At 35.7% G+C, this 18,388-nt stretch overlaps 1 protein-coding gene across 1 annotated transcript; it reads left to right on the top strand.

The window, feature by feature from the left end:
- The first annotated feature begins 363 nt into the window (after nt 1–363).
- Nucleotides 364–11,423, top strand: LOC120747340 (adhesion G protein-coupled receptor E1-like). Its single transcript, XM_040053145.1, has 23 exons — nt 364–449; nt 775–813; nt 920–1,279; nt 4,577–4,708; nt 4,961–5,107; nt 5,187–5,312; nt 5,514–5,657; nt 6,277–6,438; nt 6,592–6,741; nt 6,836–6,873; nt 7,052–7,132; nt 7,289–7,318; nt 7,413–7,575; nt 7,661–7,774; nt 7,873–8,045; nt 8,126–8,302; nt 8,784–8,987; nt 9,081–9,322; nt 9,431–9,497; nt 9,824–9,915; nt 10,165–10,324; nt 10,613–10,669; nt 10,764–11,423. Exons 1-23 carry the CDS (start codon nt 422–424, stop codon nt 10,839–10,841), a joined length of 2,964 nt encoding a protein of 987 aa, XP_039909079.1. The 5' UTR covers nt 364–421; the 3' UTR covers nt 10,842–11,423.
- The last annotated feature ends 6,965 nt before the right edge of the window (nt 11,424–18,388 follow it).

Below are 18,388 nucleotides of genomic sequence, written 5' to 3'. Positions count from 1 at the left end.
CAGGACAGCCCCTATTTTTTTAATTTCACAAATAAAATAGCTATTTGATCAATTTTGAAGTGTGCTTTAAAAGTCCTTAGTCTCTAAATTGATTTGGTGCAGATTTTACAGGATTCGTTTTGGGAATTTTAAGTATAACTGTGTTCATTATCATTGAGATCTGAGAAAGGAACTAAAGAAAAGAATAAATGCTTCACAAACCTGAAAACACTTTTTCACAAACATGAAAAAGACAACATAAAAATCCTGCAGTCAACAGTGTGTTTCTTTCCTAGGTCCTTAACATAGTCAACACAAGTTGGTGAATTTGCATTGCTTTTTGCATTCACATAATGCTTTTAAAAGCAATATTTGGGTGTTGTTCATGTTTTACAATGTGAACATTCAGAACAGATCTGGAGACTTGACTTGACTTGTCACTATGGACTGTGTCTTGTCCCTTTTTCTGGGTAAGTGAATTTGACAGAGAAAATAATTTTAAAGGTATTAAAGTGATGTCAGTGCTAATTTTAATGAGAAAACTACATTATTAAGATGGAACAAATTTTTAGTTTAGATTCTGGATTCAAAGACACGTATTTCTAATCAAATAATGGTAAATTATAAACAGTTACTATGACTTTATGTAGCATTTCACAAAGATATGTGTAAATTTCAGTCAATGTTTATAATACTTTAATCGCAAAAGTTTTAGTTTTTGGTTTTAGCTGTTGAAAAATCACCTTTTAAAGCAATGAAAACTAGTTCATTCACCAGTATTTTTCCCTTTGGTAGGTTTGTTTATCATACCTGTCTCTTGTGATTTTCCTCCTGGTATGTAAGATTTTCTGCTACAGCAAATACTAAAAAACCCACAGCAAATCCTCCAAAAACATTTAAAATAACTACTATGATTCCAATGCTTGCTTGTTATTTGCAGGTTCTTGTGATGGATACATTGAGATAAATGAACCATGGCGGAACCGAGCCTTTGCATCTACCCCTTTTACTGGTTATTCCCAAAATGATGCAGATTTTCTTGGAAAATGGTTGCGCTTTACGGGGATCGGTGGAGACACAGTTGTTACATCCTGTCTAACAGTCCAAACTGGTGCTACACTTGTCCCCATTTTTATACCATTTCCCTTACCAACTAATTTGTCTCTGTATCCGACAAATGGGACTGCAAAAGGGTGTAATGAAAATAGTTTTTTAGTGAGTGTGGCCCTCTGTCCAGGAGAATTCTATGTGTATAAACCAGAGGATCCCCTCCCAGCTCCCAACATGGTATATGTAACTTGTGAGTAGAGACACTTTTTTGTGTGTATAATTTTAATTTCAAGTTTTATTGGTTTAAAGAATTGTGTGAAATGTACATGATATGTTTAAATTTGTATTTTACAGGCAACATCTTACAAGCAAACGTTACTTACAAAATACACAAAATACGAAATAAAAGTTTCGAAACATCAGTTCTCATTTGGACAATTAAGAAACATTTTCAAACTTTATGTAACGCCAGAACTGCCATTAGTGATATTTGATAGGAAAATAATGCAACATGTCTTTATAATTATAATAATAATAATAATAATAATAATAATAATAATAATAATAATAATATAAGCCCAAAATGCATCTGAAAAGCATTAACATAATAACATTTTGATAGTGACCTGGTGTGTTAAAAAGAAAAGATTTTCTTCAGTTAGTAATCAAGTAATGTAGTGCATTACTACTAAGAAAAGTATCATCTAATATAATAGGGTTTTTTTTGAGTAACAGTAACAGTCACCTTACTGAGCTCAAAAATCATACAACAATTGTATTAAAATGTTACAGCCTCTCCACGAGAACACTGGCAAAGTTTACAGTGTTTAATGACTGAGACTATGTTTTGTTTATGTGTTGCACATTCAATGTAAAATGTGTAGACATATAAAACCTTTATGCTATACTAAATAATGTAAATATGAGCTGAATCATTCAAGACATGCTCAAGATTCTTTGAAACTATCTTTGAAATGTGAAACCTATGTGAACTTATGTTATATGAAATGTAGTATTTTTTGTTGGAGAAGAATTTAAATAGTAAATTAATCAGTTAATTACTTTGTGAAGATGTTTTAATTTAATATAAAATATTGTAACAACAAATTTTCTATACTTAAACTAATAGAAATGTCTTGCTGTTTTTATTTCAAAAAACAAACAAACTGTAACACGTCCTCTGGAGGAAGCTGACACTGATAACTGATACATGTTCTGGTAGAATGACATTGAATTTGCATTATTTTCTGTGCGTGCCAAACACAGTTTAAAAGACATTATAGGATGATGTGTACAAGTGCAAATTTCAAATTCAGAAATGATCTTGCAAATTTGCAAACTTCATGTGTCATAATAAACTGCGCCTTTTTCTGGGTAAGAAAACTGTATTCTTTCAAATGATGTGAGACTACTTCCAAATTTATCACCTGAAGATATCAAACTAGCTCATGTGGACTTCTTTCATTTAATGTAAGTGCTGTTGATTTTAATTTGAAAATTAAGTTATTTAAATAGAAATTTGTAATTTTAGATAGACAGTGAAAATCACATTTCAAAAAATATGTATGAAATATATAAAAATAAAATTTATTATTGATTATATTATTATGATTTCATTATTTTAGTAATTAATTATATACAGAAATAAGTTCAATATGATATTATTGACTTTAAATAAAATATTTCTGTAGTGCTTTGATAGGTCTACTTGTTTTTCCCAGTCAGCTCTTAACCTGAGTATATAAAAAATATGTTTTTAACTGATGATTTAAATTACAAAAAAATGCTGTCAAAACCAGCATGGCCGTGTGTAAAAAAGGCAATGCCTCCTAAATGTAATAACTGGTTTTGCCCCCTTTGGCAGCAAGAACTGCAAGTTTTAATTCAGCTACACTGTAGATGGTTTTCAGCTAAAACCTGTTTAGGTCACCAAAAGCATCTCAGTCTGATTCTGGACTTTGATTTGCCCACTCCATTGGTTTTGGTATGTTTTGAGCCATTCAGAGGTGATTATGGTGGTGTTTTTTGGATTATTGTCCTGCTGCAACTCAAGTGAGCAAAGCAGCCCCGGACCACCACACTACCACCACCGTATTTGACTCAAACTAGGATCACATTTTCTGAATTCTGTGTTAGTTTTACGCTAGAATAAGCCTCAAACCTTACAAAACGTTCAACATTTGTCTCATCAGTCAACAGAATATTTCCTCAAAGACTTCGGGGGTTAATCAAAAATGTTTTTAACAAATGTAAGACGAGCCTTTCTGTTTTGCTCAGCAGTGGTTTTCTCCTTGAAACTCTCACATTTTTGCTCAGTCTCTTTCTTATTGTTGGATCATGACTGGGACCTTAACTGAAATTAAGTGTGTAGTGCAGGTCTTTAGATGTTGTTGTGTTTTCACTTGTGAACCCCACGATGAGCTGTTGATGCTCTCTTGGAGTAATTTTGGCACCCTGGATTTTTCCAGGGAAGGTTTCTAGATAATGGCTGTCACTTAAGTTCCAAAGTCTTAGAAATGTCTTTGTAAACCTTTCCAGACTGATACATGTCAATTACATTGTTTCTTAGCTGCATGATGTGTAGCTTTTAGAGAGTTTTTAGCCTATTTCACTTTGTAAGACAAGTGATTTTATGGTTCAAGAGTTTTGGCAGTAATTGGATCCGGGCATAGCTAATGGAACTGAACTTAGCTTTTACAAAAGATCCGGTTAACTGTTAATACCTGTGAATTCATGACTTAATAAAGGGAGGAAATGCTTCAAATAGGGCCAGGAAGGTTTGGATGACTTTTTTTTCTCTTAATAAATTAACTGATCATTTCAGAATTTTATATTTTATTAATCTGTGTTAAAATAAGTTTTTACTTTTATTAACTTGTTTGATGATCCAAAAAGATTTAAGCATTTTCAAAGACTGATTCAATTACTTATTATCTTTGTCTTGTGAGTGTATGCCTTGTGTTGATGAATTTCTTCACTCACAAAAAATATTTTGTGATGGATACAACCTAAAAGAGTCTGGGAGTAAACTACATTGACAAAGTAATAGGCATCTTTCCACTGAGATGCAGTTACACAATATTTTTTAAGCAAATATAATACTGAAATAACAATTAAAAAAACAAACAAGTTAGACAGAATAGAACAGAAAAATCAAATATTAGATTAAAACAGACGTATTCTTTGATGTAGGTGTTTGTATTGGTGCTGTATGGGAAAAAACATCATTTGCATTCTTAAAAAGATGGCTACACTAAACTTCATTTGATTAGGCCGCAGTATTTTGAAAACTAGTAAAGATGTGAAACAACTTGCCAGCTATGAACTGTTTTGTGCTTCGCACAAGCAAGTAACATGTCTGTTACAATATCATACTCATTCATTTTTATGAGCAATGCATGCTGCATTCATGATTTTTTCTTAATATAAATAATATATATAATATTATTATTTATCCTAATATATAAAATAAAAAAATATATTATTTATTGGGAATATTATGTTATTCATAATACTGAACATGTACCATGATTTTATATCTATTTAGATCATAGTAAGTGTACTGAAAAGTCTTGTGGACCATTGGGTAATTGCACAGCAGATGGGGGATGCATTTGCAATGGTGGATATGAAATGCCTCCAGACGACCCGCCTACTTCAACATCATATGGCTGTATTGGTAAGAAATTATAGTACATTAAAAACAAGATGTTATTTTCAAAACAGCAATATTTATATATATTTTTTTTATATTATGATCAATATGAAAATACATAATTTTCAAGATCGTTACAGAAATCTAGACCTATAATGTTTATACCAGTAATTGTAAAAGCTGTTATTTATAAATAGACACTCAGAAGCAAGTGCATCATCTGGACTAATATGTTTTTAAAGTTTGCAATTTGCTAATTGTATATCATCTTACCAGATATCAATGAGTGCACAAGGACTAAAGGAATTTGTGGTCATAATACCAACTGTCACAATACAGTTGGGTCATACAGTTGTAACTGTTGGGAAGGATTTCAACTACCAAAGCCAATACCAAAACTTAAACTGACCCCTGGCTGTGAAGGTACAAATCAAACAAACAAACACAGAAATAATCCTGTTTAGTTTGTTTTATATTCACTTTTTAATTGTTCTTTGTGTAGATATTGATGAATGTCTTAGTGGTGTCTGTGGGCCATACGGGACCTGCTACAACACCATAGGAAGTTTTGTGTGCAACTGCTCTGAAGGCTTTAGGGCTGATTATAAGATGTCCCCTATTTGCCAAGGTCTGTATTGCACGTTACAATATTCTATCAAGTGAACTTCATTGGACTGTTCATATTACTGTTAATTACTGAGTGTGACAACAGAATATTTGTATGCATAATATATTAAGAGTTGTATGAGTTTCTGTGAAAGGGTGGTTTGTACTTTTACAACTTTAAAATGCAGTGTGATAAGAACTAGCTGTAACTTTCTAACTTCAGATATTGATGAGTGTTACAACCCAACGATATGTGGTCCATATTCTATCTGCGAAAACCTGCCTGGAAATTACTCCTGTAGCTGTAAGGTGGGTTTTGAACCAATGGATAAAACTAAGCAACCCAATGAGACCAACGTCTGTATTGGTATGTGGAAATTGATTTATTTATATTTGAAGTCACTTGTGTTTGCTCTCTCTCTGTGTGTTTCCCTGCTATTTCAAAAGTATTTATGTGACCACTACAATGTCACAAGATTGTTATACTGAGTAAAGAAAGGCCTAGGCTGACAAAATACATTAAATCACAGGGTCATTGCTGTTTTAGTGTCAGAAGGATGAATTAATGATGAATTATCCCTACGTGTTCAATGAAGCACTGGCAATGTCATGGCTTGGCTAAAATCATACAGACTTTTTTTTTTAAAAAAGGAAAGACGGAACACATTGTCACAAAATGTGGAAACTATGCAAAGATTAAATTTAATCTATTATAAATAAAACATGAAAACATACTATCCAGATTTGGCATTGCTAGCACAATTTAGCTGCACAACCTGTCCTTGTTAGATTTGAAACTAACAGAATAGCCTCTTTTCCATTATTACCTAATCGGACAGACTAACCAAGATTCCTCCAAATATGCGTTTATTGTTGTCATAGAAACATGTCCAGGCATCCGCTGATGTAATTTTTGTTTCTCAGAAAAGAATATATGGCTTCTTTTGTTGATAACATATATTTTTTTAATTCATGTACTTCAACAGATATTAATGAGTGTATCCTACCAGTGTGTAGTACATGTATAGACATCTGCGGACCAGATTGTAACTGCTCAAATTCAATTGGATCTTACTTGTGCACCTGTATCCCTGGTTATCGGATTAACAACCCAGACTTTATAGCCAGCTATGATAACCCATGCAGAGGTTTGTGCTCTTGTTTGGTGTTTTGACATATAGCAGCTCAAATATGATTAAATGCAGCAGTTTAAAAACAGATTGCCTTGCATGTGTGTGTGTGTGTGTGTGTGTGTGTGTGTGTGTGTGTGTGTGTGTGTGTGTGTGCTCTCTATACTGCAGATATTGACGAATGCACTGAGACACCCGGTATATGTGGTAAAATGACTGTGTGCACTAATGTACCGGGTACCTTTTACTGTTCCTGCCCCGATGGATTGTTTCCCACAACTGGAATCGTTGCCTGGATATTGAATGTCACATATTGTCAAAGTGAGTCAGTTTCAACCATAATTTTGAATTGTTTTAAGGTTATTTATTTGGTTTGAGGGAGCATTTGATGTTCACATTTTTAATTTACTGACAGGCGTTGAAGATGCTCTAAATAAAGTTCCAGTCAAAGAGGTGAGACCCATCGAAATATTTACCTTTTAAAGGTGCCTTATTTTTTTGTCACCAATGCATAACAATGTTTAAACCAATGTTTAGCTCCATTCAAATAAAGCAACAGGAAATTAAACCATGACAATTACCAGACAGTGCTTTGTAATAAATGAATACTAATACTGCACATTCAATGCAGGGTCTGACAAAAGAAATATCGTTCATCAGCAATATGCAAGATGACCTGAAAAACAATACAGGTGCCTTCATACCAGAAGCGGTATGTAGTTCAAAAGTGATGCTTGTAAGCCAGAGTGTGCTTTGTTATATATTCAGATATTTGTAACTAAAAATAATATGTTGTGTGATGTATTGAGTAAACCACAGTACATTTTATCTAACGCCTTTCTCTCTTTTCTTCATAATGTGTTTGCAGACGGTAGCCAACAGCTTTGCTGCATCTATGGTACTTAATGTCCAGCCAAAGAAAACATACCATATTCCATGTCTGTATTTACATTTATGTGTTTCACTGATTAAAATGATTTACATTTTTGCAGGCCGTGTCCGGTGTTGGACCACGAGCCACACAAAGCAAGGTGAGTAGTGAAGGAGATCGGGCGACGGGCAGCGCAATTCTTGACCTTTCAGAGTATATCGTTGTTGCAATGACTCCACATACCGAAAACCAAACCAAAAAGGAAGTGCACTCTTCGACAGTGGGTAAGTTAAATTCTAATATTTTGTAGCTTGACTATATTTAAAATTACTGTTGGTATGAATTGACTGATTGTTATCTATTTGTAAGATCTGAGCCTGCTGGCCATTGGTCCAGGGAGTAAGGATAACTGGAATACCTCCCTCTCTGCTAATGGAAACACCATGGACTTCAACTTGCAGGCTATAGCTCGTGCTAACAATGGTGAGAGAGTATTTTAAAAATTAAATATATTGACAAATCCAAACTGTTTTTAATTAATTAATGGTTTTCAATTTCTTTTGTGATGCGAAAACTCCCAGGATCTGCAACAGCTGCTTTTATGACACTGAATGGGATGGAGAGTCTTCTCAGTCATCAGTATTTCCAAACAGAGAAAAAGACAGATATGTGTTCGGATGTTATCACAGCCATAATACCAGTTAATAACACTAACCTCACAGAGCCTGTCAACTTTACTATCTACCATAGGAAGGTACAGCTGCAGAATCTCAACTCTACATCTATTAATGCAGAGGGATACAGACTTTTAATGTTTCTTCTTTGCTTTTTCAGGAAGTACCAGAAACAGGAACAGTCAGTTGTGTTTACTGGAAAACCACAGAAACTGTAGAAGGAAAGTCTATGAGCTGGTCAGAGGAAGGCTGCTGGGTTGCATTCTCTAATGAAAACTATACAATCTGCAGCTGTTCTCACCTTTCTACATTCGCCCTGATCATGCAGATTGGGGAGGTATATATTTTTTTCTTCTTCTTTTTTGATGAACTTATTATTAATTTGATTTTGAGTGGTGGATGCACAGACTTTGTCTTTTCTTCACTTCATTGTGTTGTAGAAGTAATTTAATTTGATAAAATAACTCAACAAACACTGAGTGACTCAGAATGGCAATACGTAGGGAAAAATTCTTGTAAACCCAAAAACTGTTATAAAAATTTTAGAAATTGAATACGGTACTTTGTGGAAACTCCCTTGGCCACAAACAAGCTCCTTAGCTAGTGTATAAAAACTTGGTACAGGTTGATTTAGCCAGTTTATAACATTCTTTCCAGAAGTAATTGTGGTCTAGTAAATCTATGTGTCTGGGAGCTAAAGGGTTGTCAGCGGTTTGTCCCAAAGCCAACTGTGAAGGGACCTGAATAGTTACTTGCATACTAAGAAAAATATGCAGTAAGGTCATTTTAATCACAATCTTCATATGTCTCATTTTCAGCCTACACCATCAAATCCTTTTTTAGAGTGGCTGAACCGGATATGTGTGATTATTGGACTATTCTTCTTGGCTTTGGCCATCTTTACCTTCCTTCTGTGCAGCTGGAATCCCAAAATTAACAACACAGCCCGTCTCCACCTCTGCCTCAACCTGTTTTTTTCACAACTGCTCTTGTTGTGGAATGACAAATACACTGATAATAAGGTACAATGTGGCTAAACTCCAAGAATTATCAAAAGATTATCTATTGTGTTCCAATTGTCCATAAAGCTTAAATGTATTTATCTGTCTCTACAGCTGGCCTGCACTGTCATGGCAGGGCTTCTCCACTTCTTAATTGTTGCCAGTTTTGTGTGGATGTTGCTGGAGGCACTACAGCTCCACTTGTTAGTACGGAGGCTCTCCAAGGTGCAAGTCATCCGACGAGATGGCCTCCCCAGGCCAATTCTCTACCTTGTTGGCTATGGTGTTCCATTTGTAATAGTGGGTGTTTCTGCACTAATTTACTCTGGTGGATATGGTGTTACCTCCTCAAATGTGTGCGTAACACATAATTATTTTCACATTTTCCCATGTGATCAATATTTTTCTAGAACAGGTTTGCTTGATTGATTATTTATTTACTTGTTTACATGATTCTTTTGCAGATGCTTTCTCTCTACAAAGCGGAATTTCAACTGGGCTTTAACGGGACCTATTATTGCTGTCCTAGCAGTGAGTACATTGAGTATTTGCAGCTGCGTATTGAGTGTTTAACATCCTCATGTGTATATGTATAACTACATGACTGTAGTTAGCTGTCATGTTAGGCCTTGGACATTTAACTTCTGTTGGGCAAATGGTTTGTATTTGGCCCATGAAATGTAGGATTGGGTATAGGATTATATTTAAAGCACTGCCGTGCCAAGTTGGATTGACAACTAATTGTAATGGAACTGAAGCAATAATCTATAATTAAAAGTCTGTGTTATCTAGTCTGTGGCAGGCTTCTTTTTACTTTGTACACTTAGCAAATATTGCTGTTTGTTTATTTTTCAAAGATCAACTGGTTATTGTTCCTTGCTACTCTCTGGAGTCTGAGACCCACTTTGGCCAACATGAAGAGTGATGTTTCTCAATCCAAAGACACCAGGTTTGAACATTCATGTACTGTTTTCACTGAGGTGACAATGAAAGTGGCACCTGCATGTAAGTGCTAATGCACAATTTGTGACTTACGTACATGTCTTTATAGTGGAACTCATTGTAATGTTAAGGTGAAGGATGGCTTTGGATAAATGAGCTGAAATAAGATGAAACACAGAAAATAAGGACATGTTTTCTGTGTATGAATGTAAACACAAATAATGGTAAAAAATATATTGTGCTCTTTGTTTTTCAGGTTGATTATTTTCAAAATCGTGGCACAGTTTGTCATACTGGGCTGTACATGGATTCTGGGCCTGTACCAGTCAAACCTTTTCTTCCAGGTCCTCTTCATCATCCTCAACTCCCAGCAGGGCACATTCCTGTACATCGTACACTGTCTGCTAAACAAGGAGGTAGACCTTAGCTTGAGCTATGCTCTTATTACATTTTGCTCTTTCACAACCTCTCATTTAAATGTTCACACTAGGCCAATAGTAACACAATGAAGGGAGCATAAAGTAAGTTTGTGGTTATTCGCTAAAAAAAAATGATCTGCTGGTTTCTCCTTTACTGTGTTTTACAAATTTTAAGAAGTACAATGTTCACAGTGTAACAATGATTATGGTTGTAAAGCTTTAGATGGACTCTTCAGTATGGAGCTAAACTATTATACTGTACTGAACTGAAACTGTCTTTACCAGGTGCGAGAGGAATACATTAAATGGCTGACATGCTCTATTGGAAAAGAGGCAGCTGAGGTAAGTCTTGTGAAAAACATCGAGTCCTGTCACTTTTAATCTCAGTCAGTGCAGCTCTTAGCCCAGCTGTTTCTAACAAATGAATGTATTTCAGGAAAAAGATGTGGGTTCGGTCACCGAAGATTTCGACAAGCCTGAGAACCAAAACAATGAAGGGAAGAAGGACCACTAATCCTAATGAAGTGAGCAACGCTAAAACAGACAACGCTATATGTATCGAGTTATTATCCGTGCTTTTTCTTAATTCCATTTTATTGTGTCTAGAAAGTTAACGGTAGCATAGCATATTAGCTTATTAGCTTAGCATATTGATCTGTATCATTGTGTCTTTTAGGGCCCTAGCTTGCTATTTTTAACTGCTAAAGAAAAATATATTTTTAATTAAACCTGAATGCAGTGACTGCTAAAGTAATGCTCTTTCACAAGCAATTATTTCTAGGTGTGTTTAAGTTTTATTAGTTGTATGTTACTGTACTAGCTATGCTATATTACAACAGTACATGTCATGTTAACACCATCAGTTAGGCCTGTTATTATTATTATGCTGTATAAATTTGAAATGTAGCTAACGTAGTGGTAGAATACCATAAGTCTGACAGCCATACTGATTTCCTCACTCACTGACTAAACAGACCATCTCTGTACCTAATTTGCTTGGGTCTGGGAGCTTTCGCAAACATCTTGCTACTCACACCCTCAGAGAGTCAGGCTTGAAAAAACAAAACCTCCTACAAATAAAAACATGTGCTTCTCAGTTTATTCTTTCTTGTGTTATTTGCATTTTATTTACGTGGCATATGAGACACTTTGACGTAGCTTAAACTTTACAAGACAAATTCGAAGGATGTACAAAGCCAAGCATACTTTGTGATTTACATCAGCATTTAGCTTGCACACTATTTCAGAAAAATCCCTTACAGGACAGAAACAAACTATTAAACTTGAATTAAGAAATTTTCATCATTAGTGCTTCCTTTCTTTAGGGAGAATAACCATTAATTTGTAACATTAGGGCCATGTTACCCAGATCGTCAGTTATTTATTTGGGATTCACATTTATTGTAGATGATTGCATTCGTTGCTGTTTGCCTCTTATCATAATTGGAAAAAATAAAGTGCTGATGATATTCCTTGCATTGGAGATTTACAACAACATACCTTACTTTTTGTGGTAAATTACAACACTCAGGATTCACTCTTGGATAATTTGGGTTCCCAGGAAATCTAATATCTGATTATACCTGCGCTTGTAGACTAAAACTTTTACAGTACACAGATATCATCAAGTTTACTGTAATGCATATGCAATACAAATGTCTTCCTGAAGGCTGCAGTGTTCAACCACATTATGAGATTGCAGCTTTTGTGCTTCCTGACTCCGACCAAGAAGACATTGTTTAATTTAAATCATATGTGTAACATGAAATCCAACATTTCATTCTGAAGTGTCTAATTAAAATGGTATAAAAATTGAATGATGATATGTCTAGGAGTCCATGTTAAATGATAATGATATTATTAATATAAATAAAGATAAAGCAGAAAAAAAAAAACAAGTATCTGTGCCATTCTGACACCATCTGTTAGTCAAAGCAAAGTAGTGGTGATGATATTTTGAAAGTCTACCTTACATAGCTTAATTCTCTTAAATAAAGTAATGGCTGCTAACTTAACCCTATACTAACCATAAACAGATTGGTGGTGTTTGATATGAAGGGGTTAACAGTTAATAACACTGCTGCTACCAGTGTTTTCTGTAAAGTCTTCAATGGACTGTATCAGTTACTGAAAGCTACATACTGAGCATGTGACACACTGAGTGATGCAGTTTTGTCAACTGCCACTAGATGTTACCATCTGTTACCAAGTTACTATCTATCTGTTTGTGTGTGTGCACGTGCAGATATGTCTGCTGGTATTGAGTATTAACCTGCATTGTACTAATACTAGAAAATAAACAGTGCAGTAGTAGGGAAACGGAAGGTGAGCTGTGCTAGCTGTAGGTGAGCTAGGTGCTAGCTCACCTACAGCTTTCAGGCCTTTTGTGTATGATTTATCAATTTAAACTATCCACATATATTACACAGACATACAAGGTGGTTGAATGAGCATCATATTTGGGGCACAACGTGAATATGCGTAGAGAAAAAAATATTTATTTTGCCTGCTGATATTCAAAATTGTTGGCGTGATGTTGTTTGCATGCTCGTTTGACTATATCATTGAAAATTTATGCATTCAAATGCCTGTTTCTGATTCCTGTTTAATGATGCATAGTGTCAGTCAGGATCAGCTGGAACTCTGCGTTCTGTCTGCTTGACTGCTGATTGGATCCCATTTGAATCTAGTGATGCTGCCCTCATCTCTGTCCAGGCACGAGGCCACTGATGACACGGCCTGCATTCACACTCTAAACCCCTCTTCCCTCTGCATAAACATTTCTATGTGATAAACACTGAATTAATGTAATATTAATTATGACAGTTTTTCCACAAGCCTGCACCACAACTGAGAAATACAAATAGGGTTTTTTTTCTCTTTATGTTACTAAAAATATTGCAGCTCAGAGATCATCCTAGGAGAATTCAGATTCAGTCACTGCGAATTATATCAAAATGGCAGACTACTATGCTTTACAAGGTTTTAAGACAATATAACTGTCATAAATGTAAGATAGGTTAGTTCCACATTTTGCAAATGCACCTAACTGCTTAAATATCTATTACTGTGACATTAGACAGGTGTTCCAATTTTAATTTTTTCTAAATTTCTGTAGCATCTAAAACTCAGTATGTCATGTTTCCTGCAGTTTTTAGACGTTCATTCCAAAAGCTTTTATTTTACGCTCCAGCTTCAGCTGGAACTCACTAACTCAGTTACTGCAAATGCTTATTAACAAATTAGTAGAAGCCTGTTTGTTTATTTATTAATTTTTTTTAATGCCGCAAACGACAATCCTGCATCATGTTTAACACACAGCTGGAATAACTGACAAAATAGGGATAATTATAACAAGACATGGTTCCCAGGGTTTGCTTCATTCTCTCTCTTTCTCTGCTTCTCTTCCACTCTCTTTGCTGCTCTTCTCAATACTATACATGGTTACCATGGAAACACACTTGCAGCTCTCGAGTCGTGAGGCCAGTCAGCTGAGATACCACGTCTGGTAAACAATCCCGCAATCTGAACTGCTGGGTGTGTGTCAGAGTTTGTCAAAACATGTAGGCATCAGCCAAAGGTCATAAGTGCCAGAAAGGTGGTCGGAGCAGGGGTTCAAACTGAGACAGCTAATGTGACAGTGCTAAACTTTTCCTACTGCATGTTTTATTTAACAGACATTTGAATGGCATGTAATCCTCTTTAATCCACTATAATAGGAACATGACTGAGAGGGACACGGATTTCTAAGTGCAGCTAAAGCTCTATGTTATTTTTTTTCATTACTAAACTAATACAAATGCAAAACAAAGTAGACCCCCAAACAACAAACACATGAATTAGACAAGGAAATGTAAAATGTGAAAGAACACATTCACAAGTGTATAAACTCTCATTCTGCCAACATATTTAACATACATGGATTATAACTGAGGTTCCTGGGTACTCTAAAAAAAGCATTTAATAGCAGAATAATATCTATAACAAGGTTTATTTCTTCTCAAAGCATTATTAGCTATGCAATGTTAAAGCTTAAAGATTACATTATTACATTGTATCAATTTTTATGACTTAAAAGCTTATTCACCATCCTTTGACTCTGGTATCAGTTTTTGGTAAGTTCAGTTAAACCTCATTTGTATTTACACGATGCAACTATAATGGGCTATTTTGACTCAGTTACAAAAATAATAAAACTAAACACACAACGAAGCCATCTGGACATGTAATCACTCCGGCGTATCCTGGGTCTTCCAATAGGCCTCATTTACATGCTCAAAATACCTCACCTGTCCAACCCACCTAAGTGGTAACAAGACCCCAAGATACTCGAACACCTACACTTGGGGCAGCAACTAACTGCCCCAGTGAAAGCTGGAGGTCAACAGAACCACACCATCTGAGAAAAGCAGAGACCAGATCCTGAGACTACCTAACCTGCTGCAGTACTTAGAAATATGATGAACAAAGTCTGTGACAAAGGGCAGCCCAGACAGGGACCAGCAGCCACTGGGAACAAGTCTGACTTATTGATGGCAATGCACGCTAAACACTCTACTGTGGTTGGATGGAAACAACTAAAGCTAAATACACACTGCAGGCACTGCACAGCATTTGCCTTGTGCTATGGCATGTGACAGGGAGAGCAAAGGTTTTGCAAGTGGATTTTCCAGCCAAGCACTGGACAGTCACATCAGCAGGTGGAGCATTGTGATAGTGGAGCAGTATCAGCTGTTCTTTTCATGTGTTGCATAAGCAGAGCATGCCCCAGCTGTCTCAGGTATATCCACCTCCAACACTTGATGAATTCGAATTAACAGAAGTTGCCCATTCAGATGATGAATGCAGCAAAGGAGACTTTCTTCTGTCCCACACCCCTTGTATGACATATGTGATGCTTTAACTTAGGAACTATGGCAAGTATTAACTGACTAAATAATTCCATTAATAGAAATACATAGGTGGAATTGAACAAACGGACTGAGAAATTGAATATATTAAAATAATATAATCTACTGGTAAAAATTCAGAAAAAACAATGCAACAAGCAAACATGGGTATAGTTTATCATCATATGGTCATGTTATACTTGTTATTCTTCAACTCTTCTCCTGGTCCATGTTTTTTTTATTCTTGTTTTCATGCTTTCCTTTGCTTTTTGTACCATCGGTGCCCTTTTATCATTTGTTTCTTGTATACCCTCCCTCTACAGTGTATTTAATCTCACTTTTCCCTTCCCTCTGCAAGTTCATCTTTGCACAGCTGCAACAGTCTCGGCCTTGTGTTTCTTTGTGTCGTTAATAAAGGGTTTGCTTGTCTTTTCGATTCGTCTATCCCCTGTTCAGTTCTGGCCCGACTCGTTGCACCAATCACCTGGATAAAGACTCTTGCCAAATAAAGATTGTAACCCTGATCTGGTCCCTGAGCTGTAGGTTTAAATTCACTTGGTATTGACACACTTACAGTCATGTGAGAAAATTAGGACACCCCATAAAATAATCGGCTCTGTATTAATAAATGATTAGATATTGATATTTGAAATCAATATCTAATCATGTTTTCATATATTACTGGAAAAGAAAATGACTTAATTGCAATTAAACAAAAAAAAAATACACATCAAAAAAAAGATATGAACAAACATGTGTATTTTAATGGAGGAAAAAGTTAGGACACCCTACCCCTTAATAACTAGTGTTGCCCCCTTTGGCTTATATAACTTCATTGAGACACCTTTTGTAACCTTTTACCAGTCTCTGACATCGACAGCAAGTTTGGGCCACTCCTCAATGCATAATTCGTTCAGCTGTGAGATGTTTGAGGGTTTTCTTGCATGTATAGTCTGTCAAGTCACCCAACAGCATCCTAGTGGGATTAAGATCAGGGCTTTCACTTGGCTATTCCAGGAATCTCTACTTAGTTTTTAGCCAGTTCTTGGTGTATTTGCTGGTATGCTTTGGCTCATTGTTTCAGATTCATGATGGATTCTATGATGGTGAGCTGGCCAGGTGCTGCTGCAGCAAAGTATCCCCAAACTAGGATACTGACACGGCCATGCTTCACAGTTTGTATGAGGTTCTTTTCTTCGAAGGCTGTGTTTGGTTTATGCCAAACATGTCTACTGTTCTGGTGTCCAAATAATTCAGTTTTAGATTCATCTGTCCAAAGAACATTATTCCAGAAGTCATGGTCTTGGTCTACGTTCGCTCTGGCAAACTTCAGTCTGGTCTTAATGTTTCTCTCAGAGAGCAAATATTTTCTCCTTGCACACCTCAAACTTATAGTCTCTGATAGTAGAGTCATGCACTTTAACATCGACAGCAGCCAGAGCCTGCTGTAGTTCCTGTGATGACATTTTAGGATTTTTGATGACTTCTTTGAGCAATTTGTGGTCTGCTCTAGGGGTGAATATGCTTGGACGGCCAGACCTGGGCGTGGTGGCAGTTGTTTTGAATGTCCACCAGTTGTAAACAATTTTCGAGATGGTGGAATGGCTGATGTCAAATTCCTTTGAGATCTTTTTGAATCTCTTACCAGACTCATAAGCAGCCACAATCTTCTTTCTGAGGGCACCAGACAGCTCTTTAGATCTCACCATGGCGCTCACTTCAACACTTCAACAGTCAGGAGCACACCAAACTCAATCTGAGGTTTAAATAGGGCAAGGTTCCCTTAAAATGCTGGGTAACAATGTACTGATCATGTGCACCTGACATGATACAACTGTGTGTGATTTTAACCGTTTTAAGTCGGATGACATGTGGGGCTGTCCTAATTTATTCCTCACCCGAATTTGCATTCTTTGTAAATTACGTTTCACATAAAGTTTTAAAAAAGGTTTTTCTGATTTTTCAGTTGTTTAGTTATTTTATTTGGATCCCTCAGTATCATTGAAATTTATATTAAATATCCATGTGTCCAAATACATTTTAAAATATACAGGCTTTCATAGGGTGTCCTAATTTTCTCACATCACTGTTGCTGGGTTTTTCTAAATGTGCTTTGAGACACTTTTAAAGGTCTCCACAAAGAAGGTGGTTAATCGTTTTACTGTCCAAAGAACTTTCAATATTTATTTATATAGTACAAAACCTCATGTGTCATGCCTCCTGCATACTCTGTTTGTAGAGCATGCACTGAATACCTGTAATTATATCTATCATTTCATAAATCTCGGAATAACCCTATTTATAGGCCTAGCTTTGAAATGCTGGCCTTTGTAAGTGAATGAATGACAAGGCTCCAGCAGACATCATTCAGCCCTTTTGTGGGCATTTACTGAAGCTCCTACAAAGAGTATCAAAGGAAAACTCCAACAATCCTCGTAAATAACCTTGGTTACTTCTGCTGACTTACTTGATTCTTTAAGTAGGTTTACTGAACATGTACAACACACTTTTTTAAAATTATTTTTTTTACAGATTGTATAGTTTGCTCGTATAGGTTAGAATCCACCAGGAATCTCTCCAGGTACTCTGGCTTCTTCCCAAAGCAATGCAGTTAGAGCTGTTAGCCCTGCAACAGACTGGCGACCTGTTTAGGGTGTGCCCCACCACACTGAAAAAAAAAGTTCTTTCAATTTACTTGATTTTATTGTGTACATCGGTCCCACATAATATGAATAAGTATGACTGACTTAATTTTCCACTTTCCCTCAAGTAATTAATGCTTGTCACATCAAAGTATTTTATTTACATCAGATTACTTTAAAAAAATCATGTTTGATGTACTAATATTAATCTATTATCATAATATCAATGTATTGCATAATGTCAATATATTTTAATATTTAACACCAACTTATTTTTATTTGCCAGTGGTACGCAATGATATTATGTAATGTAAACACATTGCAATTATGTTCTTGCAAGACAAATTATGGCTTTAAATCCTACTTAATTTTTTCAATTGAAATATTAACTGATCATTATTGACAAAAAAGGCAAAGACTGAGTGCTACTGAACAATACACCTTTATTAAACTGTAACAGCAGTGAAAGCAGCAATTCTGCCATGAACAAGTCCAAAATCGCATCCATATAAACTTGTTAACACATTTTT

This window comes from Simochromis diagramma, unplaced genomic scaffold (genome assembly GCF_900408965.1).
Source record: "Simochromis diagramma unplaced genomic scaffold, fSimDia1.1 OVJJ01000321.1, whole genome shotgun sequence".
NCBI lineage: Eukaryota > Metazoa > Chordata > Actinopteri > Cichliformes > Cichlidae > Simochromis > Simochromis diagramma.
This window is presented reverse-complemented; position numbering and strand designations above follow the sequence as displayed.